At 48.5% G+C, this 25719-nt stretch overlaps 2 protein-coding genes across 14 annotated transcripts in view; one reads left to right on the top strand and one right to left on the bottom strand.

Moving 5' to 3' along the window:
* Nucleotides 1–18135, top strand: part of DCAF4 (DDB1 and CUL4 associated factor 4) — a 41671-nt gene extending 23536 nt beyond the window's left edge. For 2 of the 7 annotated variants that reach the window (XR_009531712.1, XR_009531708.1), the window contains exons 10-17: nt 548–646; nt 769–866; nt 1741–1914; nt 2501–2615; nt 4481–4725; nt 5912–6035; nt 6797–6857; nt 7515–8860. Coding sequence is in view for 1 of the 7 variants with exons in the window: in XM_060095907.1 (XP_059951890.1) it covers nt 548–646; nt 769–866; nt 1741–1914; nt 2501–2615; nt 4481–4674 (680 nt within the window). In the remaining 6 variants the exon portion in view is untranslated. Of the gene's footprint in view, nt 1–547; nt 647–768; nt 867–1740; nt 1915–2500; nt 2616–4480; nt 5573–5911; nt 6161–6796; nt 6858–7514; nt 8861–17978 lie in introns of those variants that run through there. The other 5 variants (XR_009531709.1, XR_009531713.1, XR_009531710.1 and 2 more) reach the window with 5 other exon arrangements.
* The window catches only part of ZFYVE1 (zinc finger FYVE-type containing 1), a 50226-nt gene continuing 34235 nt past the window's right edge, over nt 9729–25719 (bottom strand). For 6 of the 7 annotated variants that reach the window (XM_060095900.1, XM_060095901.1, XM_060095903.1 and 3 more), the window contains exons 5-12: nt 21646–21752; nt 19566–19674; nt 18226–18323; nt 18024–18141; nt 15572–15742; nt 14650–14830; nt 14007–14120; nt 11549–11832 (exon numbers count right to left, since the gene is read on the bottom strand). In XM_060095900.1, coding sequence (XP_059951883.1) covers nt 11732–11832; nt 14007–14120; nt 14650–14830; nt 15572–15742; nt 18024–18141; nt 18226–18323; nt 19566–19674; nt 21646–21752 — 999 coding nt within the window. In that variant the 3' untranslated portion in view covers nt 11549–11731. Of the gene's footprint in view, nt 11389–11548; nt 11833–14006; nt 14121–14649; nt 14831–15571; nt 15743–18023; nt 18142–18225; nt 18324–19565; nt 19675–21645; nt 21753–25719 lie in introns of those variants that run through there. The other variant, XM_060095906.1, reaches the window with a different exon arrangement.

Below are 25719 nucleotides of genomic sequence, written 5' to 3'. Positions count from 1 at the left end.
CCAGCTGTGCCCCTTACCAGTTTGAACAGATCACTTAAGCTCTCTAAAGTAAATACCTGCCCCCTCAGGTTACATGGAGGTTTAAATGATTTAACGCACACTTACCCTGGTGCCTGGCATTTCATCATACAGCAAGCTTATGAGGTGGGAGTATTATATTATCACCATTTTACAGATGAGGAGACTGAGGCAAAAAGAGATTCGGAATTTCCCTTACAAAACCAAGAGATGGTGTGAGAAGTCAGGATAGTGGTTCCCTTTAGGGAGGAGTGAGGAGGGTAGTAATTGGGAGGGGACAGGAAGGGTACCAGGGTACTAGAATGTTCTATATCTTAACCTGGGTAGTGGTTACATAGCTGTACTTTACATAGTATACATTAAAGTGTATACTATGATTTGTACCCTTAATGTATGTTTTATCAATTTAAAGAAATTATTTTTGAAAAAAGTTTGAGATCACATAGCTGGAATTGAAACCCTCCTATCTGACACCCTACTGCCTCCCTGATAGCTGTTAGTCTTTCTAACAGTACTGCTGTTCCCTCAGCAGGAGACCGGCCTGGCATGCTCTGCAGTTTCCGGATCCCCGGGGCCTGGTCCTGTGCGTGGTCCCTGAACATCCAGGCAAATAACTGCTTTAGTACAGGTGAGCTACGGCTGCCTCCCCAGGTGCCCAGGGTAAAGGATTTCACAGACCCTAAAGCCCTGTCCACAGTCCCTCTCCCCAGACCTCGAGTGACACCGTCCGCCCATCTCCGTCTCTGTCAGGCTTGTCTCGGCGAGTCCTGGTGACCAGCGTGGTGACGGGACACCGGCAGTCATTTGGGACCAGCAGTGACGTCTTGGCCCAGCAGTTTGCTATTATGGTTGGTTGGATTGGGAAGGGCCTGATACAAAGTTTCCCAAGAGTGGACATTTTGCCGGATTGGAATGGGATTCCCCTGTGTGGAATCTAGTCCTCCTCCCTCTTTTACAGGGACAGAGAGGGCACCAGAAGTGATTAACAGGTTACCTGGTGAATAAGTCAGCACTGAATGAAACTTGGCTGATCCGGAAGGGCGTGGCTCAGCTGCCTTTAAACAACTTATGAATTGTTAGCAATTCTTGAGTACTTGGATTAGCCAGCAGGACAGTAAAATTTTTTAATGTATAAATTAAATATGTTCCAATTCATACATAACACTTTTATCTGCAGCTGTCAAGTTACACATTTTATAAATTTAAAAATCAAAATTCTAGTCATTACTACGTTTCAAAGACTTGACCTGTAGAAAATGCCACCTTTCTTTAAAAGTGTGGAAGATGTGCCAACCTGCTTCGGGCAATAAGCACAGAATTCATTATTCAGGTTTCTTCAGCCACCTTCCCACTCAGTTTGGGACCCCATGTCTTACCTGGATTTCTTATCTCTCTTACTGCACTCTCATCACCCAGCTTCTCACTAACGACCTGGGAGGAGTGAGGGCACACCCTCACTTCACAGGGACGGGTTCAGGGTGAGGCCTTAGGGGCCAGTTGCAGCCAGCGGGGAGGACACTGGAGGGACACATGGTGTCCAATTCTTGACCCTTTGATAAGGAACCCTTCCATCTCCACTGAGGCTCAAACCCTAACCAACCTGCTCCACGCATACCTCTGACCTAGGAGCTGGGATAGGGGAGGGAAGGCAGGGGTGTATTCTGGAGGGCACACCCCTCCCAGCCTTGGGAGGGAGGTACTGAGCAGGCCCCCTTTCCGCAGGCTCCTTTGCTGTTTAATGGCTGTCGTTCCGGCGAAATCTTTGCCATTGATCTGCGTTGTCGAAATCAGGGCAAGGGCTGGAAAGCCACCCGCCTGTTCCATGACTCAGCAGTTACCTCTGTGCAAATCCTGCAAGAAGAGCAATGCCTGATGGCATCTGACATGGCTGGAACGGTACGGGTACCACTGACTTTCTCCAGCCGCTGGAGCTGGCTCTGGGTGGGGGGAGGGGCTCTGCAGGAGAGACCCTGACGTCAGACAGCGGCAGGGGAGAGGCATCTGGAGACCAGGTGAGTTGTGAGTTGTGCGGGACAGCTGCTTTGCTGCCCGCTGGGAGCCCAATCTGGTCTAAACAGACGTGAAACTGGTCATGGTGCCTTTTTTTTTTTTTTTTTTTTTTTTTGCGGTACGCGGGCCTCTCACTGTTGTGGCCTCTCCCGTTGTGGAGCACAGGCTCCGGACGCGCAGGCTCAGCGGCCATGGCTCACGGGCCCAGCCGCTCCGTGGCATGTGGGATTTTCCCAGACCGGGGCACGAATCCGTGTCCCCTGCATCGGCAGGCGGACTCTCAACCACTGCGCCACCAGGGAAGCCCAGGTCATGGTGCTTTTGATGGACTCTGTGACTCGGGGGTTTGAGACATGTTTTCTAACTTGAAGAGGTCTTTGGAGACCACCTCGCCCTCTCAGGCTTCGTGCCTGGGCTTCACCAGTGTACCTGTTGGACCCTCCCTAACCGCCCCTTGTGCTCCTTCCCACAGATCAAGCTGTGGGACCTGAGGACTACTAAGTGTATGAGGCAGTACGAAGGGCACGTGAACGAGTACGCCCACCTGCCCCTGCACGTGCACGAGGAAGAAGGACTCGTGGTGGCAGGTACCTGGGGAGGAGGAGATCATCCCATCGAACACTGTCCCTTAGGAGCGCCAGCAACTTAAGCAGATAAGGGAGAAATTACTCTAAAACGAAACTGAATAAAGGGGATTTTGGACAGTTGGGGTCAGGGAGCTAAGATGGGATGTAGAGTTGGACATTAGTAAGCAACAGTTTTAACACTCACCAGGTGGATAGCCCTGTGTCCCCACATGACTGGGCAAATGTCACTTCAGTTACAGGCGAGTGAGGAGCAATAAAACATAGTGGCTTAGGAGACCTGGGTGTGGAGTTTAAGCCTATTCACCAGGTCAGCATTCAGTGTGACCCTCAATCCCATCGTGCAGCTGTCCTGTCGAAAAGCTTGGGCTCCCTGTTCTTTGTGCTCCCGTTTCCACCAGAGGATGCTAAGAAAAGAGATGGAGGTCATTGTAAAGGAGCCTGGTTGCTTTAACACCACTGCTGTGAACCCATGATTTGTAGAATAGAAGCAGAGCTTTCTAGCACCAAACCCCCTTGAAAGGAGTTAACAAGTTGATCACAGATTATATGATTATTTGGCAGTTTGACAAACGAAATAGTAGGCCCTTGGCATTAAGGAATATGTTTCCAGTCTTCACAGATGTCAAATTTTCTAATATTCCTACGGAAAGTATTTATTTGCTGTGAAACGTTCTGTGGCTAAGACGCATCACTTTGCTAGAACTTTCTTAGACTTATTTACTACTCTCACCACCACCAGTAATTAGCTGCCTTAAGTCTGTTTTCCACAAATTTTCATCTCCAGAGAGTTTCTGTGTTCTGGACAGTAGAAAAGATACGAGCCTTGTTGAGAGGCAGATGTGGGGAGTGGGCTGGCTGCAGTAATCCTTGACCTGTACAACCTGGATGAACCACACCTAAGGTCATAGAGTCAGCTCAGATGGTCAAAAGCACACTGAAATCCGTGACGCCCAAGGTCTGCCCTCCTCCGCCTGCAGATCTCCAGTAGCACACATTGCCTATCTGAGCCGCTGTAACCAGTGGCGTCAGGTGTCAGATTCCTCTCAACTGTGAACCCTGAAAGACTATGAAGTCTTATGAACTGAGCCATTAAACCAGAAAATGCTCTGGGGAGAGCTGTCACCTGATTTGTCCCCAGGATGTAATGAAGTTATGAGCTCTTCCTGGTTCCTCTCGCATAAAAAGGAAATCAGCTGCATGTCATCTAGAACAGGTGGCCTGGGCTCCCTCTTGAATAGCCCTTGTCACCAAGAAAAGCAGAATGGGCCACCTGATAGCCAAGATGCCCCATAGCCAGCCAGTGCATCTTGTCACTTTGAACACCTGCAATCAGTAGTTCTAGAGCACCAGGGCAACCTGTAACTTTAATTTTCTTTTTCTTATTCATTCATTCATTCATTCATTCATTTATGGCTGCGTTGGGTCTTCGTTGCTGTGCACGGGCTTTCTCTAGTTGCGGCGAGCGGGGGCTACTCTTCATTGCGGTGCGTGGGCTTCTCATTGCGGTAGCTTCTCTTGTTGCGGAGCACGGGCTCTAGGCGCGTGGGCTTCAGTAGTTGTAGCAGGCTCAGTAGTTGTGGCGCACGGGCTTAGCTGCTCCACGGCATGTGGGATCTTCCCGGACCAGGGCTTGAACCCGTGTCCCCTGCATTGGCAGGTGGATCCTTAACCACTGCACCACCAGGGAAGTCCTGTAACTTTAATTTTCAAAAGGGACAACTTACCAGTAGAAATAATTTCCATTTGTGAGTTTGTTTGGCTCACATGAAATCACCTTTAGCCCTTAGGAATCATAGAAGCCAGGGCCACAGGTACACAGGCTCTCTGCATTCTCTAACTTGCCGCGTGTCTTCCCTCTTTCTTAGTGGGCCAGGACTGCTACACGAGAATCTGGAGCCTCCATGATGCCCAGCTGCTCAGAACCATACCCTCCCCACACCCCACTTCCAAGGCCGACATTCCCAGTGTGGCCTTCTCTTCTCGGCTTGGGGGCTTCCGGGGAGCGCCAGGGCTGCTCATGGCCATCCGGCAGGACCTTTACTGCTTCTCCTACAGCTAATTCTGCAGATTGCAGCCTGGAGGGACGTGGATGTGACTCAGGGGAGCACAGGTAGCCATATTTTTGCCACAATTGCCGTTTTCAGTGAGGGCATTTCAAATGGATGCTCTTGTGTACACATATCCCATCCATCCAGCTGCTGGGGAAAAGGTGCTATATTTTATGTGGAGACACTTCAGTTAAGTTATTTCAGTTAAGCTGTGGGTTCAAGAAGCTTAAAAGTCCTTTTCATAAAAGGTACCTATTTCCTTTTCTTGTTGAATTCCTTAGAATTGTTCCTCCACCTTTTTTTTTAAACAAAAAATACTTTTCTAAGGGCTGAAGACTGACAATAACTAAGGCTGCTGCTTTCACCAAAAGCCCTTTTAAGAAGCCTAATGATGAAACTGGGTGAGACGGTTGACAGTCAGTGCCTGGGTCCCAGAAAGACATGCATCTATACTTGAGAAAGCCAGCTGGAGAGAAGGGGGAGTCATTTCTCTGAGTCTCTAGAGATTTTACGGCTGAGTTGGGAATCATTAGCCTTCTCAAACTCACTCGATAACCAGTGTCAGATCTCTGGGATTCTCATTCATTACCACGTATAGGCACTGTAAGGAAAGATGGATCCTTTTAGATGCTAGACAGGCCTTAGCATGCATATGTTGAAGTACCTTCCAGAATGTTAGGTACAGCAGCTCCTGTTTCTATCATGGTGACCTGAACGTCAGATTCAAGGGCCCCATCTCAAAGAAACTTGGCTTTGACTTTTGTAATCTAGGAGAAGCAGTTTGTGAGATGTTTATACAACGCGTTAATACAAAGAGCCTTTCTACCAAACAATAAACTAGAATGTAGAAAGAACCAGAACATGACATGTTGCTTCTGTTAATGGTTTAGAAGATCATGATGCTTGGCTGCTGTAGCATCAAACCAACTACAGTAACATCTGCTCAAACCTGGTGTGAGGAAGAAACTGAGACCAGTATTAATGGCTTTGCTGGAAAGCTTCCACTTGCTCCTGTGCCCCAAGAAGCTATGGACTACCTCAGCAGGCTCCCTGGCCCAGGGTGGGTTCAGCCTATGGGATGTAGCAGCAGGAAAGCAGAGGGCAGAAGATTGAGGGATTGTTAGTCCCCTGACTCCCCTTATGCTGGGGTGTGGTGGGCTGTGGCTGTGTTCCTCTACCCAAGTCTACAGCTTCTGCTGGAACACAGCTCTCTGGATTCCAGTAACTTCTCTCCATTTGTCCCTTCAGACCTACAGCTGATAACTGCATCTCACTGTTGCTAGCCCAGGATGCTTCACCAGTTACACTCTCTTCGGTTACCCCCTTGAGTGTTATGCATCTGTGTCCTGCCAGAACCCTACTACAACTTAAGGTACAGAAAGAGAAATCCAAAAAAGATGAGAATATCAGATTGGTCATCTGGTAGATGAGCAATATGTTACAACAAATATTTTTAGTGCCTTAGGTTTTATAAATAACTTTCCTCCATCTTGGCTGACTTGATCCTTAAAACAATGTATGAAGGAGGTAGGACAGTAGTAATAATATAAGAATTATGAGCATCATTTTCTGGGCACAGAGAAATTGAATGACTTGCCTCAGAATGAAGACCTGTTAAGTGGAGAGCTGGGACTTGGAACCAGAAGAGATCACGTTCTCTACTTTCCACACTCCTCCATTTGCTGACAGTACTTGTGTATCACACACAGCTAGTGCTAAGGAGAAATCACAAAGTGGCTTGGTGCAAGTGTAAACATGCAGTGCTAACATTTCATATTTAATTGCTAAGTAAATGAATTTTTCTGGCACTCACCAAAGACTAAGAAGCTCGCCAGTTACCAAATTTCTTAGGTGTTTGTTTAATCTTTGAGACATCGCCCCTGTATCTTCACAGCCTTGGCACACCGACCTGCACATAGGTCCCAGGAAATAGCTGTATGATTGAAGGGTCCTGGTGACCGCAGTCACAGCAGGGTCTTTTGGATTAATTTTGGTGACATGCCCCTCCCCAAGAGCACAAAAAAGCTTAAGTGCTGAGCCATGACCCTAATATCACTCATACTTTTGCCCCCAAAGTTAATAAAAGTTCTCACAACGTACTAGTTTGTTCATTACATGATCTGCTCTTCACAGTAACTGGTGTTGCACCTCTGGTGAAGAGCCAGTGGAGACAACTGACTACTCAGAATACCTGGTGAGTTCTGACGTGTGGGGCTCTATCCCCATATACCTTCCTAACTCATCAGCTGTGCCATAGCCCAGATTTCCTGCTAGGCAAATACAGTTGTCAAATAATTAGTTTTATGTTTCCCTTAGGCTTTTAAAAAAAGGAGGTGGGGGACATCTTCAAAATCTGTTATCTTTAGTGAGCAGTCACTGCTCCTAACATTTGGTCTAGAGCAACGGTCCCCAACCTTTTTGGCACCAGGGACCGGTTTTGCAGAAGACAGTTTTTCCACGGACCAGGGTGGGGGGCGGGGCGGGGGAACAACGGCAGATGAAGCTTCGCTCGCCCGCCGCTCACCTCCCGCTGTGCGGCCCAGTTCCTAACAGGCCACCGACCAAAACGGGTCTGCGGCCCGGGGGTTGGGGACCCCTGGTCTAGAGCATATGAGAAGTGGTTAAACTCAGCTGAGAAGCTGATTAAGCATTTTGGTATGTTTGCTTCTTAGTGTCCCAAAGATCAGTATGTTGCACAGTCCGGAAGCATTTTTCACTTGCAGGTCTGTTAGGGCATTTTGCCCCATTCCCCAGGCGACAGTGAAAGGTCGCGAGTGAGCAGGGGGTGGCGGCAGCAGCGCTGAGCTCCAGTAAACCCGTTGCTGTTTGCTTGCTGTAACCTTCTAAACAGACGAGAACAGCGGCACAAGCTGGTGACCAGAAACGTCCACAGATCGACACTCAGTGTCCCCCAACAAGGGCACCCAGACACCAAGTTAGCCCCACTTACCTGGCAGCCCTCGATCTGCCCTGGCCTAAATCTTCCATGTAACCACCTCTGAAAACAACTGCAGGCTAAACTCAGTTTCTTCTTCCATTTCTCCATGAATATTAGTAAAAGCCTTCCCTTTCGTTTTTATTTATTTTCTTTGGCTGCGCCACGCTGCTTGTGGAATCTTAGTTCCCCACCCAGGGATTGAACCTGGGCCGTTGGCAATGAAAGCACAGAGTCCTAACCACTGGACCTCCAGGGAATTCCCTGGGCCCACTCCTTCAAGTCTGCCTCTCCAGGCCACCCACCACATGGCCACTGCCACGGGAATGACCTTCCCAAAGATCCCTGCACTCAACGCCTTCTTGTACCTCAGAATAAAAAGTGCGGCATCGGGCCTCCCTGGTGGCGCAAGTGGTTGAGAGTCCGCCTGCCGATGCAGGGGATACGGGTTCGTGCCCCGGTCCGGGAGGATCCCATATGCCGCGGAGCGGCTGGGCCCGTGAGCCATGGCCGCTGGGCCTGCGCGTCCGGAGCCTGTGCTCCGCAACGGGGGAGGCCACAACAGTGAGAGGCCCGCGTACCGCAAAAAGAAAAAAAAGTGCGGCATCTTGAGATTTGATCACATGTGCCTCACCCTGTTGCCCCTTCTCCACCTCCCACCTGGTGCTCTCAGGACACAGTTACAAGTCCCTCCGTCATCTGGGCCTCTGCTCAAGCTGTCCTCCACTCCTTTCATCTGTTGAGTCTCAGCTTCACAGAAACCTCGAGGAAGCTTAGTTTCCCCAGCACTTGCCACATCTAGACACTTAGTATGTTGAATGAACAATTTTTGCCAGCATTATTCCCTTTTAATTCTTAGAACCTTACGAAGCACGTGAAGGTCACTCCTATATACCAAAGAAAAAACTGAGAATAAAGCAATTTGTCCAAGGTCTCCTGCTAATAAGTAGCAGAGCCAACAGGGTCTCCTGCTCAAGAAATCTATTAGGCCCCATGTGTTGGAGGGAATGGAATTTTTACTTTTCCTCTGGAACTTTAAGATCTCCTTAGGATAATTTTCCGGGACTTCCCTGGTGGCGCAGTGGTTAAGAATCCACTTGCGGGCCTCCCTGGTGGCGCAAGTGGTTAAGAGTCCGCCTGCCGATGCAGGGGATACGGGTTCGTGCCCCGGTCTGGGAGGATCCCATATGCCGCAGAGCGGCTGGGCCCGTGAGCCATGGCCGCTGGGCCTGCGCATCCGGAGCCTGTGCTCCGCAACGGGAGAGGCCACAACAGTGAGAGGCCCACATACCGCAAAAAGAAAAAAAAAAAAAAAAAAAAAAGAATCCACTTGCCAATGCAGGGGACACGGGTTCAAGCCCTGGCCCGGGAAGATCCCACATGCTGCGGAGCAACTAAACCTATGTGACACAACTACTGAGCCTGTACTCTAGAGCCCATGAGCCACAGCTACTGAGCCCATGTGCCACAACTACTGAAGCCCACACGCTTAGAGCCCGTGCTCCGCAATAAGAAGCCCATGCACTGCAACGAAGAGTAGCCCCCGCTCGCCGCAAGTAGAGAAAGCCCGTGCACAGCAACAAAGACCCAACGCAGCCAAAAATAAATTAATAAATTAATTTTTTAAAAAAAGAAAAAAAGATGAACCCTGGGTATGTAGGGCAAGAAAAGAGAACCTTTGGTTATTTTGACACCGGGTTACCTTCCTTTCCTCTACCGGTCTGACTAGTGTAAGGAAGAGAGTTCGGAAGACTTTTATGCATCCTCCCTATGTGGTCCAGCAGACTCCCACGCTCAGGGGCGCCCCTGAATGACAGAACAGGAGACAGTGGATAGCAGTTGTTCAACAGGAGCTGAACAGACAAAGCAAGGCAGGGCAGAGGAACAAAGGCAACAGATACAAAGGGAGAAAACAGTCTTTTCCCAGTGTTTCCATAGGTCACTAGTAACACCTACTCTCTTCTGTGATAGAGGATTCGCCGGGGAATAAACAGGTATTTATAGGTAAAATATACCTCTCACTTGGCTTCTGCTCTAAAAGCCACCAGCTACTTTCTTATCAACTAGAAGAGGCAGCAAGATATACTGATGAAGTTAAAGGAAAGAAGCAGCACAGTCCATATTCCGCAGGAAGATTCCTTTATAACGGCAAATTTAATAATACACAGTACTAGAGCAGGGCCTCGGTCATAGGCCATAGGAGGCAGTAAGGAAGCGGGTCTGAGAGGGACCAACACGTTCCAGGGCTCACGTCACAGTAACACTCACGCCAAGAATGACCGCCACGCACCTCCCGGAAGCTCGGCCCACCCACCAGTTCAGTCAAGAACTATGTCGCTTTTAATTCTTCATTTTTGGCCACTGATGATAAAATCCACCATGATGACAGGATTTCAGCACAACAGTCTCTTTCCAGTCACGATAGAAATGGATGTCCCAGCTCTTGAGAAACAAAGTTCATCTGACTTCTCTTGCCAGGACCGGAGAGAGAATTTTTTCTTAATGGTCTGTTGAAATATTTATACTTTAAAAAAACCCCACTAACAAACAGTCCATTCTGTGCTCTGTTTCCCTGGAAGATTTCTCATGATCACCCCTCCAATAGCTAGAGGGGTCGTGTGTCTAGGAATAAAGAATTAAGACGCTTCAAAACAAGCAAAAGCCCTAGTGCAACACTCAGTAGATGGTGGGCTCAAGGGGGTTTGTAGGGGAGGGAAGCAGGTGCTCTATTTCTGGGCAGGGAAAGCCAAGTGGTCGCATAGACAGAAGCATCAACAAGCAGGAAACACTGCTGGGGAAGGCCCATCTCCTTCCGTGTTCCCCCTGTATGAGGGCCATCGCGTCACCTGCACTTGGACTTCTGAGGTCTGAGGACCGTACCCCCCACCTGCCACCCATCCGTGACCTGCATGCTAAGCTGGGTGGTCTCTGACCACAACAGGACTAGGCAAGGAATTGGGATCCGACTCTGGAGGGCCCAGGGAGATCCCCCACAGGCTATCCCAAGCGAGAAGTAACTGGGAAGCTCACTTGCCCCAGCAGCTGAGGGGCACGAAGGCTTCAAAGGCTCGGAGAAAAGCAGCAAAAGGTGACTTAGCAACGCAGTGGCCTTGGACGTGGTTCGTTTTTATGGGGAAGACCTGCTGCCACTGCCACCTGATTCTGTGCTGGGGACAGACTGTGCAGGTCTTCACAGCCGGCAGCAGCCTGAATACACTCCACATTCCTTTCCTATGTATATACAGGTTGTGTGTGTGCGTGTGTGTATTATATGTATAATTTTTAACTGAAATAAAATGCGATGGATTCAGGTTCGTTCCCCTTCGCTATAAGCTGCTCGGTCCCCTGCCCTGAGGGGTTCGTGCCTTCAGGCCCGCCACCAGGCTCACCCTGGCTCGCCATCTGTCCTACCCCCCACCGTGGGAAGGTGGCCTCAGGATGAGCAGAGAGGACACATACCACAACAGGTGACCAGGAGGAGGGCCTACCTCAGCGAGATTTCATTTCTAACCCTGAGAACCTAAGGAATTGTGAAGGACTCGGAGAGGGAGCTGGGGTTAAAGGTCACCAGGCTTTTTATTGCAGTTAAAGCAGACTCGGACAGGATGGTCCCAGCCTCGAGAGGGGACAGCCCGTCGGTCATGGGAACACTCGTCACAGAAGCCCTGTCCGCAGGCCCGGCAGTGGTGCTTGGAAAGCTTGACGCTGAACTCCTTCCGGCAGTTGTGGCAGTGCAGGATCTCATGGTCTGGGACCCAGTACGCCGGCCTGGCCGCGTCCTTCACCAGACCTGCAGCACGGAAGGAACCATGGCAGGCGGCACAAACCGCACACAGATCACCCCCTTCCACCCAGGTCTCCTTCACCGCCTACCACCCAGGTCAGGATCTCATGGTCTGGGACCCAGTACGCTGGCCTGGCCGCGTCCTTCACCAGACCTGCAGCACGGAAGGAACCATGGCAGGCGGCACAAACCGCACACAGATCACCCCCTTCCACCCAGGTCTCCTTCACCGCCTACCACCCAGGTCAGGATCTCATGGTCTGGGACCCAGTACGCCGGCCTGGCCGCGTCCTTCACCAGACCTGCAGCACGGAAGGAACCATGGCAGGCGGCACAAACCGCACACAGATCACCCCCTTCCACCCAGGTCTCCTTCACCGCCTACCACCCAGGTCAGGATCTCATGGTCTGGGACCCAGTACGCCGGCCTGGCCGCGTCCTTCACCAGACCTGCAGCACGGAAGGAACCATGGCAGGCGGCACAAACCGCACACAGATCACCCCCTTCCACCCAGGTCTCCTTCACCGCCTACCACCCAGGTCAGGATCTCAGGGGCTGGGACCCAGTACGCCGGCCTGGCCGCATCCTTCACCAGACCTGCAGCACGGAAGGAACCATGGCAGGCGGCACAAACCGCACACAGATCACCCCCTTCCACCCAGGTCTCCTTCACCGCCTACCACCCAGGTCAGGATCTCAGGGGCTGGGACCCAGTACGCCGGCCTGGCCGCATCCTTCACCAGACCTGCAGCACGGAAGGAACCATGGCAGGCGGCACAAACCGCACACAGATCACCCCCTTCCACCCAGGTCTCCTTCACCGCCTACCACCCAGGTCAGGATCTCAGGGGCTGGGACCCAGTACGCCGGCCTGGCCGCATCCTTCACCAGACCTGCAGCACGGAAGGAACCATGGCAGGCGGCACAAACCGCACACAGATCACCCCCTTCCACCCAGGTCTCCTTCACCGCCTACCACCCAGGTCAGGATCTCAGGGGCTGGGACCCAGTACGCCGGCCTGGCCGCATCCTTCACCAGACCTGCAGCACGGAAGGAACCATGGCAGGCGGCACAAACCGCACACAGATCACCCCCTTCCACCCAGGTCTCCTTCACCGCCTACCACCCAGGTCAGGATCTCAGGGGCTGGGACCCAGTACGCCGGCCTGGCCGCATCCTTCACCAGACCTGCAGCACGGAAGGAACCATGGCAGGCGGCACAAACCGCACACAGATCACCCCCTTCCACCCAGGTCTCCTTCACCGCCTACCACCCAGGTCAGGATCTCAGGGGCTGGGACCTAGGCACTGACATTTGTGTATCTATTAAGCTCTCCAAGTGAGCCTAAAGTGGGGCTGAATTAAGAACCAGTGGAGTAACAATAAAGAAGTTTGGGCTTTGGAATCAGGACGTACTTTCATCCCAGTTCCACTGAGCCTGAGTCAGTTAGTAGCTGTGGGATTAAGAAGTTCCTTAAATTCTCAGGGCCTTAGTTTACTCATCTTTAACAACACACCTTCAAAAGTGGTTACAGGATTACACGAAATAATGTTTCTGATGCACTGGGACCCAATGGCCAGTGAGTGCTCAGCAGGTGAACGCCTGTGAGCACAGTTGGCAGACTCTGTGCCAAGGGCAGCCCCTGCCTCTCCCGGTTACCCCTGAGAGCAGATACAACCTGAGCATCAAGCCTCGACAAATCCATCTATTCCCACACCCTTAAGTCAAAAACTCATCATCAGCTCGTTCTGTGAGCTACAGTGATTAAATCTGATCCAAGCAATTTTCATCACACCCACCCAGGAACCCCTGGTCTCTCCCCTACAATGGGCTTAAAATACCCCAGGCCCGGCCAGCCCTGCCTAAGCCCTCCACACGCTGGCAGGGCTTCCCTTTCTCTCCCTCTTCCTGTCCTGGTTATAAGCACCCCTCACATCCAGAGGTGAGTGGCTGTCTTATATCTTAAAGGAATAACAGCTTGGCTGGTGTGGCGGATTAAAGACAGCCACAAATTCTTTGATAACCTGCCCCCTCCCTCGAATCTAGGCAGGCTCTGTGACTACAGCAGACTGTAGTAGAAGAGCTAGTTTCTAGGCCCAGGCCTGTCTCTTGAGAGTCCTGAGCCACCATGTAAGAAGCCCACTACCACTGGAGAAACCACATGGAGAGGCCTGGAGAATGTGGGGAATGGTGGGGGAGTTCTCCTGAGCCCAGCCTTCGAGGCATCCCTGCCAGGCTACCCAGCATGTAAGTGGGGTTGGCTTGGCCCCTCGAGACCAGTCCAGCTACCAAACTGGAAAATCCAGCAGTAATTCCAGTCAATGCCACTTGGAGCAAAATAATTGCCCTTTCTGTGAGACATGATAAAATGCGGGTTGTTTTAAGCCTTTACATTTTCAGGTAGTTTGTTATGCAGCAATAAATGATATAAGAGGATAGCCTCCAGGAATAAACATGAAACCACCAAGGTATTCAGCAGAAGCAAATGTAAATTTTCAGTCACCTCCTCGCTGCCCAACTCAATCTAGGTCAGTAAGACTTTGACAAAATGACAGCCCAAGGCACTATGAAAGCCCTCATCCCACATACACTGCACCCAAGAGAGGCACTGCCAGGCCCACCTAGTGGTATGTCAATGGCTGTCACCACGGCTCCCAAAGTGTTCTGCACGGCCTCGCCCACCTTCCGAGCAATCAGCGTCCCGCCTTCATCGTCCGCCTGTGCCTCAGTAACGTCTGCAGACAATGATGAAGGAAAAGCTGTTATCTCTTAGTCATTTCCCAAATGGAAAACTCAGGGGCAACAGCAGAGCATTCTGGATGCTTCTCCCAGGGTACCACTGTGCTGTCCTGCAAGGATGGCAAGGGTCTGGGCTGTGGGCACCAACACTGCAGCCGGTGAGATCTGCTAGTCCTTTACCTCAACCCTCTGGGGCTATTTTATAACCTTCCTTTACAGTGAGCCATAAGGGTTCAAGGAGCATGACCTAGAACCTCCTCCAGAGAGAAGACTCAGTCTAAAGCCTGTGGTAAACACAGGACAGGTTTAACACGCCCCCTCCCCCCCGCCCCGCAAGGAATAGCACCCCAGGACCCTGTTAACAAAGAGCTTAGAGCATGGCTGGGCAAGACCGGGGAGCAACTACCCTCAGAAGAGTGACGTGGTGAGGAATAGGGTTAGGCAGGTGGGAGTCCCGTTCCCAACACCCAGTGCCAAGGAGAGAGGTTCCCCCTCCACCCTTGCAGTTCCCGGGCCCCACGTTACCTAACTGGGAATTCCTGGCTTCATAGCAGTTGTCACACACCCGCACGGGCGCAGGGCCCCAGCCCCGCTCCGGCACTGGCCGGGTCTTGGATGAACAGCTGTCACAGAAGCCCTCCCCACAGGCCCGGCAGTGATGCTTGGTGTCGTTATCTTTAAAGGATGTAGCGCACTTGTTGCAGCTCTGTTCCAAGCCCAAAACAGAGAGGCAGGTAACATTCATGTCTGCTCAGCTGAGAAAGTCAACCCAGGGGAGATGCCCAGGACCATCTGGGAATGGCAGGACCCCGATGATCCCAAAGGACGGGACCTAAGATCTCCAGCCACGTGAAAATACCCCTACTGAAGCACAGTTGTGATTAACATTTTCTTCCAAGAAGTGCCTGGAAAGGTACCAAATCCATCTGGCTGAGTCACAGGGTTCCAGAAGGGACTACACCAGTTCCAGCTAAGAGAGCAATGAGGATTCACTGCTTTCACGGTTTCTCAAAAGAGCCTCTGGGAAGCTGATGAGGAACGGGTTTCCTGTCATAAGTGCTTGGGCCAAAGCTGGGTGCTCCCTTGCTGTAGGTGCCATGAGGTTTATGGCTCAAGCTGAGGATGACCCTAAATGACCTCTAAAGGCCCCTTTTCCTCCAGATTCTATATGTATGACCTCAGACATCTGACCATTAATAACTGGCCCTTGCAGGGAAAGAAACTAAAATCCACCGCAAGGAAAATACTTGCAAAATAACAAAGGGAAATCAGTGGGCAAAGAGGACATTGGCTGCCTCAACACACCCCACCCCTCCCAACACTCTGAGAGCTAATCCGAGAGAGAAATTCAGAGCCTCCTCCCTCACAGAGCAAGCTTAGGACAGGGCAAAGCGGCACAAGCAGAATGGGCCGTGCCAGGGATGCAGGGCATCCTGCCACACCATACCAGGATCTGGGAGTTGGGCCTCCAGTAGGCAGGGGCGATCTGGTCTGTCAGCCAGGACGTCACAGCCTTGGTGGGCCCAAGGCTAAGCTCAGACACCGACTGAGCCATGAAGTTCATCCCATCCAAGAGGCGCTGGGCAGCATTGTTGTTGTCCTTCAGAAATCCATCAGTCTGAAATGAAAATGCAGGCTCCCATCATGCTCTGAGCGAAGGGAGTAAAAGGAAGGAGAGAGAGGGGTCTCAAACAAGTTATACACTCATCACAGCCAACTCAGAACCACAAACTCCCTGGCAGAGAAGAACAGGGACAGGCCAGGAATCCCTCTGGCTTCTGGACAATATCACACCCATGAGTCATTGCTGATATTATTATTCTCTTCAACGTGACCATAACACTAGGTGCACAACTGTTCAATTCAGAACTTACTTTGCTGTGAGTGAGATACACAACCCAGGAAATACTTATGTAAAGAGGACACCTCGGGCTTCCCTGGTGGCGCAGTGGTTAAGAATCCGCCTGCCAATGCAGGGGACACGGGTTCGAGCCCTAGTCTGGGAAGATACCACATGCCACAGAGCAACTAAGCCTGTGCACCACAACTACTGAGCCCACGTGCTACAACTACTGAAGCCCACGAGCCCGTGCTTCACAACAAGAGAAGCCACCACAATGAGAAGCTGCGCACCACAATGAAGAGTAGCCCCCACTCGCTGCAACTAGAGAAAGCCTGAGCACAGCAATGAAGACCCAATGCAGCCAAAATAAGTGAATAAATAAGAGGGTTAACATAAATTATTAAAAAAAAAAAAAGAGGACACCTCTTCCAGGAGGCCTCCCACCCCAGGCTGGGTTAGGAACCCTTCATCTCAGTTCCTCTAATATCTGCACATCTCTAGAAATCCTATTTCCACATTAAGTGCAATGTCTCTTTATGCATCCAACTCCCTATTAGACTGAACTGAGAACAATAATCCTTTTTCTTTTTTGTAAGTATCTAGGTCAAGTCTGGGCACATAGTACTCAACAACATATGGTGATGAATGAGTGAACAAAGAGAAGGGGAGGAGCCTATATTCCCTAATCCCAAGGACTGTAAGGAATACAGCCTAAAAATAAACTGGTATTACTGTTTTCTTGGAATATAAACTACCACAAGGATGACAGCTTTTACAAGAAAGAACACAGATCAAAAACAAAAGATATTGATCAAAGAAGTCTAGTGAGAAAGTTATACTAGTTCAAGACCACATTACATCCTTGGGACAGAATGGTCTGGGCCATCATGTCATGGGGGTGGTCTGCAGAAATGAGACCACACTGCAGCAACCAATTCCAATGGAGCTGGAAACTGGAAAGAAGATGACAAAACGATAAGGAAATCTTCCGTTCTCTGGTATCTGCAGGATCCAGGAAAGCTCAAAGGTGGATCTGCAGATAGGCCTATTAGGCTGACCGGTGGCTTTAGGAATCACCCAGCAAGGGGAACACCACCAAGTAAAATAAGTCCCTTAGAGAAAATCGCTTATCTTTCTTCCGTGAAGGAAAAAGGTTTTGGATGTGTTGTGATTGATGGGTAATTCCAAGTGTGAATTGTGGTTTAACGCAGAATGAAAGCACCATATCACTGCCTCATGAACAGATTTGTTTTTCCAACATCTTGAATTCAAAAGTCAAATTAAAAGCAGTAAAGGTCCATCCATAGTAATTCCGCTTCCCAGAATATACTTCAAGAAGAATATACTCCAAAGTCTCTCTTACATGAAGATGGTCACTATAGCATTTTCTTCGATAATAAAAAAAAATCATAAACAGCATGAACGAAATTGAACTATAATACTAGACAGAATATTACACAGTGATTACAAATGAGAACTGTGAAAAGTGAAAAGAATGTAGAAACAAAGCAAAATTGTGCATGAGAAAAAAGCAGTTAAGTGGCACATAAATTGTAACTGCATCTATACAAACATACACATATGGAAAATGAGTGAGGAGAATATGAAAAAATAAAGTTTTATTTGCTAAGGCAATGTAACTATACAGCAATTTTTAGTTTATTTAAAGTTGTGCTTCTAGGGACTTCCCTGGTGGTCCAGTGGTTAAGACTCCACGCTCCCAATGCAGGGGGCCTGGGTTTGATCCCTGGTCGGGGAACTAGATCCCACATGCTGCAACTAAGAGCGCACATGATGAAACTAAGACTTGGTGTAGCCAAATAAAATTTTTTTAAAAATAAATAAATAAATAAATAAAGTTGTGCTTCTAATATTTATGCAAGAAGAAATGGAAAAAATTTAAGGGTCTAGAACAAGAAAGGCTCTCCAGATCACACCTTCCTAAACCACCAGTATATTGAAATTCATGGTTAACCTTAATTGTAAACAAGTTCTGCTTTCCCACACACAGGACTGGACAATACAAGAGAAAACAGGAAAATAAAACAGCTCTTACTCCAGGCCACACGTGCACAATCTCTGTCCGCACCACTGTATCCACAGGATCTTGATTTCCAAACCAGTACTGCCGGCTACGATAGACCACACCGCAGTTGGGACATTCAATTACATACCTACAAGGAAGGCAAATAGATACTGTAACCCCACCAGGTGCCTGGAGAGACAAACACACCAAACAACCGGTAGCTGAAACTCACCCAGACCAGGCATATTTTGCGAGACCCATCCAGGGGGAGTCGGTGGAAGCAGCCGTCTTGGGCACCACGCTGACTTCATTGCCTCTCTCGTAGCAGGCCTGAAACATGGAGCACTCTGCCAGCTTCTGCTCTGTCCACCAGACCCCCTGGCCTCTCCACATCCCTGTCCAGCCCCACTGCCTACAAACAAGACCAGCTGAGGGTTTACAGACCCTAAGTTTAGCACAGCAGAAGAAAGTCTTTCTCTAAAGAAGTCAGTGCCCTATATATACAATGGAATAGTACTCAGCCATAAAAAGAAACAAAATTGAGTTATCTGTAGTGAGGTGGATGCACCTAGAGTCTGTCATACAGAGTGAAGTAAGTCAGAAAGAGAAAAACACCGTATGCTAACACATATATATGGAATCTAAAAAAATATGGTTCTGAAGAACCTAGGGGCAGGACAAGAATAAAGACACAGACGTAGAGAATGGACCTGAGGACACGGGGAGGGGACAGGGTAAGCTGGGACAAAGTGAGAGAGTGGCACTGACATATATACACTACCAAATGTAAAATAGATAGCTAGTGGGAAGCAGCCACATAGCACAGGGAGATCAGCTCGGTGCTCTGTGACCACCTAGAGAGGTGGGATAGGGAGGGTGGGAGGGAGAGGCAAGAGGGAGGAGATATGGGGGTATATGTACGTGTATAGCTGATTCACTTTGTTATAAAGCAGAAACTAACACACCATTGTAAAGCAATTATACTCCAATAAAGATGTTTTAAAAAAATCTCAAAAAAAAAAAAAAAGGAAGTCAGTGCCCTAAATGATTATGAATTGAATGTATACCCATCCCGGGCCCCAAAACTAAGCTATAAATTATATCCCTGTCACAGACAGGAGAAATCCATCAAAATTGGGTTTCTGAACAGCATTTCTGCTCTTAAGAATGAATAGTCAATGTATGGGAATTCCCTGGCGGTCCAGTGGTTAGGACTCCACACTCTCACTGCCAAGGGCCCAGGTTCCATCCCTGGTCAGGGAACTAAAATCCCACAAGCCGCGTGGTGCGGCAAAAAAAAAAAAAAAAAAAGAATGATAGTCAATGTAGATGACCCTTGCATATATAAGCTCAACAAAATAAGGGGGATTGAAGCTTAAAAAAATAAACCAAGGAGTCTCCAGCAACAGACGAGTGAGTTCTTACAGTTAGAGCTGGAGAGAAGTTCCAGAGATACTCAATTTGAGTATCAAATACTTTGGGATGCAGCAAAGAATGGTCCCAAGCCAGTCTTCCCAAAAGGGGAGTGTGGCCGGCAAGCCAGCTGCTAGGGAAGAAGCTGGGTGGACTCACCTTGCAGGTAAAAACCCGGTTGTCATACTGGTGAGAGTATCTGCAGCGGCTGTTGGCTTCATGAGGTACTCCTTCTTTCCCATGATTCATGCTGTTCTTACATCCAGCCCTGAGTGAAGCCCAAAAGCTGACAATGAAGCCGCTAAAAGGAGCCAGCGCCGCCTACGCTGAAGAGTCTCTGACCCTGAGCCAGACCCAGGGCCAAAACCAGAGCTCCATAATTAACCAGGCCCTGAATACTGAGCAGAGAGAGGGCAGTTTCTTTCAGAAACCCACGTGCCTCTCTCATACTTGTAATCAACATCACTACACAGGTAAAGCAACTATTACTCTTGTGTGAGGAGAAAGGGCCAAAGGAGTAATCTCTTCTTGGAAAACCACCTGGTCCCTCAGTAGGAACGGAGGAGCCAGAAGACACCACCTTGACCAGAGATAAAACCTGAATGGCCCTCAGGGAACTCAAAAATCCAAACAGCATGAAATGGGAAGTTTAACCAGAACAGGCTGCCAAGATGTAAAACAAAAACCGACCCTCAAAATTTGGCAGTGCATTAAGAGGAGGCTTAAGCTGAACAAGAAAACCTTCCAAATGAACAGTGAGCTCTGCTATCCTGACATCGCAAAACCAGGGATCGGGACTTTAGAATTTCACTGTGATAGAAGGGAAAGTTCTGGAAACCCTAGTTAACGTGGAAAAGTGATGATCTAACAGATCCTAAGCCTCCTGCTGGGCTCATGGGGCCCGCTAAAGGAAGGCAAGTCACACTGGCAATTACCATCCCTCTTTCCTCTCCAAGACAATGCCCAGTTCTCCGTAGCCCAGACTGTATAATCCAAGAGCCAAGTCCTTTTTACAAACCCAGGGCCCAAGGTGGTGACCCAGCAGGTGGCCTACAGGGATCAATGCAAAAAGGCCATTCATAACAAAAAAAGGTTCACGTCTCTGTGTGGACGAATGTGAAGGACAGGAGCAGAAGTCCTGATGAGAGCAAAGACGCTGCAGTGGTGAAGCGGGTGGAGAGCTGGGGGAGTGTCTGCAAGACAGAGTCTGCAATCTGACCCTGACACACTGCATTTAAATCCCCTGGGCTCCATCAGACAAGTCACTAGACTGACTGAAGAGCCATTAATGGCTCAAATTAATCCAGTGAGCCTCAAAGTGTGGTCCCCATCCAGCAACATCAGCATCACCTGGGCATGTATCAGAAGTGCAAATTCTCAGGCCCTACGTCAGACCTACTGAATCAGAAACTGGGGGCAAGCCCCAACTATCTGTTTTAACATGTCCTTCAGGTTTTTCTGATGCATGCGAAAATTTGAGAATCACTGCTCTATTCCCCCTGTAACAAAGTGCGATCCATGGACCAGCAGCACAGGCATCACTTGGGAGCTTGTTGGAAATGCAGAATCTCACCCAGACCTGCTGATTCAGAATCTGCATTTAACAAAATCCTGAGGTGATGCATACACGGATTAAAGTTTGAGAATACTGCCCTAACTCAGTGTTCTCAAGTGAGCTACGTATCAGAATCATCTGAGGGGCCTTTTAAATACACCAATGCTGAGGCCCCATGCCAGATCTGTTAAATGAGAATCCCTGGAGGTGAGGCCCAGGCCTCAATAATTTTGAACGCTCCCTGGATAATTCTAATGTGCTCTAAGCATCTGCCCTCATTGTGAAAGCAGTCAACTAGGAATGATACCTACCCTAGTGCTTTGCACACACCGGGCTACCAAATATTAGTTGAATGGATGGAATGACTACCATTGAAAGCTCTGGTAAGAGAAACATAGAAAGCAGGCAGGTAAAAATTACCCAAACCAGTCAATTTTACATCTAAACCAGGTTGGAATCTTCAGGGGAATCTTCATAACCATGTGTCCTGGGATCCCCTGCAACCTCAAAGTATGGTCCCCAGACCGTCAGGATCACCTGGGAACTTGCTAGAAGTACCCCCATCTCAGCCCCCACCCCATCCTTAAATCACAATGTAATTTAACCAGACCCCACATGATCTGCATGCACAGTGAGGTCTGTGAAGCACCGTTCTGAGTCTCTTTGCCCAAGATGGGGACTTACCCGCAGCTGAGGCACAGGACGGAGCAGGTGAAGTACTCATCTGGAAAAAAGGAGCTGTGTGCCATCTGGTCATCAGGGATCTCACCGCTGAAGCGGTCGCTCAGGGCCTGCATGGAGAGAAGGTGATACATGAAGGGACATGGCGGACAGCCCAGAGCTCTGGCCCTTGCACTGCTTGCCTTTTTTTTTTTTTTTTTTTTGAAATGAACTTTATTATTGTTTTCCTTTTCTTTTCTTTTTTTTTTTTCCACACTGCCCAGCATGTGGAACTTCCCTGACCAGGGATCAAACCCACGCCCTCTGCAGTGGAAGCGCAGAGTCTTAACCACTGGACCACCAGGGAAGTCCCACTGCTTGCCTTTCTAATATGCCCTCACTGCTGGCTTATTTCTTATGGGCTCCACAGCTAGAAGAGGGAAGCCAATGACTTCTGCTCTTTACCCTAGACCTTCTTGGCCCGACTTGCACCAATCCTCACCACAGGAAACCTCAGAAAGAACCAGCCCATTTCCCACGAGGTCAGAAGTAAGCAAACAAAGTTACTGTTCTCTCCTAATTACCATGGAAGTTATAAACACCTCACACACTCTCCGTCTTTCATTCAAAACCACCAGCTGTTGACTAATGCCCACTTCATCTTTGTGAAGCTGGGACCAAGAAACCAACACTCAAGAAGGTGGCTTGTCTTTCAGTCAGAGGCAGGCAGAGCTGAGAAGTGAGCAGGGAGTTTCCTGGGCATCTCCACCAGTTTTAACCAAAGGTGCTCACTGGAGTTTATGAAACCACAGAACTATATGTAGAATAAGGGTTATCAGCCAAAAAGCAAGGAGGAATTATTATAGGTTCTGGCAGTCTTTTATCAACTACAGTAACCTAAAAGACAGCAAGTGGCCAAAATAAATGCTAAGAAGAAAGATAAAAGTATTTGCAGAAACAAACTGAAAATTTTATGTTTAAAGGCAGCTTCCATTTCTAAACCTCTGTTTTCACTCACTACTTTATATTGAAAGTATTCTTCAGGCTGGTTTTTTCCTTCCAGGCCCTTACTTGTATGCAGTGGAAAAAGTTATATAAATTAAACAGAAATGGGCTTTCCAGGCTTTAAAAATTATTAAATGCTCGCAATTCCAAGCATCTCTCAATCCCTCATTCTGAGGCAGCCAGGCACTATTCAGGGGAAGAGAAGGAACAGTAGCTTAAAACAAAATGTTACTTCCTTTAGTAAAAAGGCAAAAGAAATTTTAAGATGAGACTTGGAAAGGGGCAGATTAGGTTTTAAACTAAGGTTCTCAAGCTCTAAATGGAATTTCGCTTAAGGAGAACTTATTTATTAAAGTTCCTTTCCCTTTTTTCAATGAAACCTAATACCCTGAGTTGTAAACGAAGTGTTTACGAAAGCACATGCTCTCAATGTTGGGTCAGGTCAGGTGTTCAGACAAGTGGCAAAGAATGTATCAAACTAAGGGTGAGGGCCTCACCCACGTGCATTAAAATTCAGCTCCTGCAAGGATAATGCACAGGCTCATAAGCCACCATCTGCCAGCAATGGCTGACCAAGTGGCAATCCTTGACTCAGACCAAAAAAAAAGTCTAACAATAATACATATATGTCCTGTTCTCTTGGGGGTAATTCTGTAAAGAGTAACTTAGGGAAAACAACTAAAATTTTGAGAGAGACTATAAAGGAATATACCTATGAATATTAAAGAGAATAAACGAGAAGCAAGGCAAGTAGAATCACTTACTAGCCTACACGGTCCTCCTCTTACTTCAGAATGTGACCCATCCTTCGGGGATCTTTTTGGTCTCACCTTTTCCATGAAGCCTTCCCAACCACTCTAGAAAGACTACACTTTGCCTTCTCTGAGCACCTGCCGTCCTCAACATCTGAACCAGGTACTGAGTGATGAGGTGATGAGGCAAAAGCTATGAGCCTGTTATATGTATTTAACCTCCCAGACTAGATCACTAACACTGTGAAAGACATTTCCTACCTTGGTATCCTCCTCTCACTCCTAGCAAATGTCCTAACGAGTACTCAACTAGGACCTCTGGAATGAAGTGCCCCAGCACCAACCCCCATGTGCACACCGACCCCTGCCCTCTCCTCCTCACCTTGGCCCTGCCTCTGCGCCAGGCTTCATCCCAGGCCCACGGGCCCTCTCTAATTTATGGCTAACTACTCATTGATTGGCCAAATCACTGATAACTCTTAGGGCTGTATTTCTCAAACAGCTGTGTGCATAATTCTCTGGGGCTAGCTGGTGGAAAAATAGAGCATTATCTTCCCAATGCATCAATTTACTGAAAGATATGGGAAGTTATTTTTAGATAAAAAACAAACATAGATATAGTATGAAACTAAATGGAAAATTTGCATAAATAAAACATGAGACCCCCACCAAAGTTATTTCAGCTTGCAGGTGGCAGGTCTGCACTCTCTGTGCCTTTATTTCCTTATCTATAAAATGGGGGTGCTAGCAGTACCTTCCTCAGTAGGGGCCTCCATGGATTACACTGTGAAGATCAAATGAAGTTACTCATGCAGAGCACCTGGCATAGACTGAGAGCTCAGAAAACGTTAGCTGCCATTATTAATATCATTTTTATTTTTTACGCTGAGAATTCTCTTATTCCCTCCCTTGGATACCCTCACTAATTCAGGTAACACAGGGGATATAAGAACTTCTCTCCTTTCCATGATGGCTCATTGGTCTTCATGGCTGTTTGCATTTGTCGGTGAATATTTAGCTGCAAAAAGATGCTTATGTACCTAAAGCAGTGTTAAAATAAGAAAGCAAAAACGCAGAGCTAACTAAGGAATGCAGGAGTTACTAAAGAGGTATAAGGAAAACCAAAGAAGAGCATTTTTAGCCCCAGGTAACTGAAAGGGTAACCTAAGTACTAGTTTTCCTTAGGAAAAATAATACCAAATTTAGCATGAATCCAACAGCTGGGCTGAATTCAGAAGGCATGCCACTCCCCAGTAAATATAAAATTGCAGCCCAATAATAGTGATAAGCACGTGTCTCAAGGCTTAGGATGAAACGATCTGCAGCCTGATTCCCATGGGACAAATCCCCACAGAACCACCATCATCACCTGCCCTAGACATTATATTGGCCAAGGCAACAGTAACTTCTTGTGACATCAGAAAGAGAAGAACTCCTAGACCAACCAGCCTCATCACTTCAGGTGCTGGTCACCCATCCATCCTCTCAAATGCTGGGTAACACAAGCATCTCATTTCCCTCACAAGTCACTGAAGAGCTGGCAGTCAGTAATGAATGAGACCTTACATCAGGAGGCATCAGGAGGACTTACTGAATCATGAGTATGTGAATAAAACAGTAACTGTTAAAATCTGATGTTCACGTGTTTTAGATACAAGGGTAAGGAGACACTGTTTTCCTCCCTCTATAACCTGATTGTTCCTTTCCAGCGTGGACATGACCACCTAATCCATATACTTTGTCCTTCAAAAATTCCAAACCTGGGCTTCCCTGGTGGCGCAGTGGTTAAGAGTCCGCCTGCCGATGCAGGGGATACGGGTTCGTGCCCCGGTCTGGGAGGATCCCATATGCCGCGGAGCGGCTGGGCCCGTGAGCCATGGCCGCTGGGCCTGCGCATCCAGAGCCTGTGCTCCGCAACGGGAGAGGCCACAACAGTGAGAGGCCCGCATACCGCAAAAAGAAAAAAAAAAAAAAAAAAAAAAATTCCAAACCTCACATCATTCCAGGGTTTCTTGGACTCTCCTCCTCCTGAGGTCCCAAAGTCATAAGAGGCAGGGAAGGACCTTTCCTGAGAAAGCTTGGGGCCAATCTGGAAAAGGTTGCCTGGAGGCCAGATGATCTTGAACTTTAGTTGCCTTGGCAACAGTAGGGCTCTTACTACTGAACCTGTAAGTTTAGCCCCCCTCACCAAAGGCTAGCAGTGAATTTTATGATTTGAAATGGAGACTCTTATGTAATCCATGATGCCACCCACCCCCCCAAAAATATAATAACTATAAATACTTAATAGGTGCTTTCTGATGTGACAGAATTAGAAAGTCAGAGTTTCTACATTTAGAGA

Source organism: Mesoplodon densirostris, chromosome 4, assembly GCF_025265405.1.
Source record: "Mesoplodon densirostris isolate mMesDen1 chromosome 4, mMesDen1 primary haplotype, whole genome shotgun sequence".
In the NCBI taxonomy this organism is placed as follows: Eukaryota; Metazoa; Chordata; class Mammalia; order Artiodactyla; family Ziphiidae; genus Mesoplodon; species Mesoplodon densirostris.
Note: the sequence above shows the minus strand (reverse complement) of the source record. Positions and strands in the feature narration are given on the sequence as shown.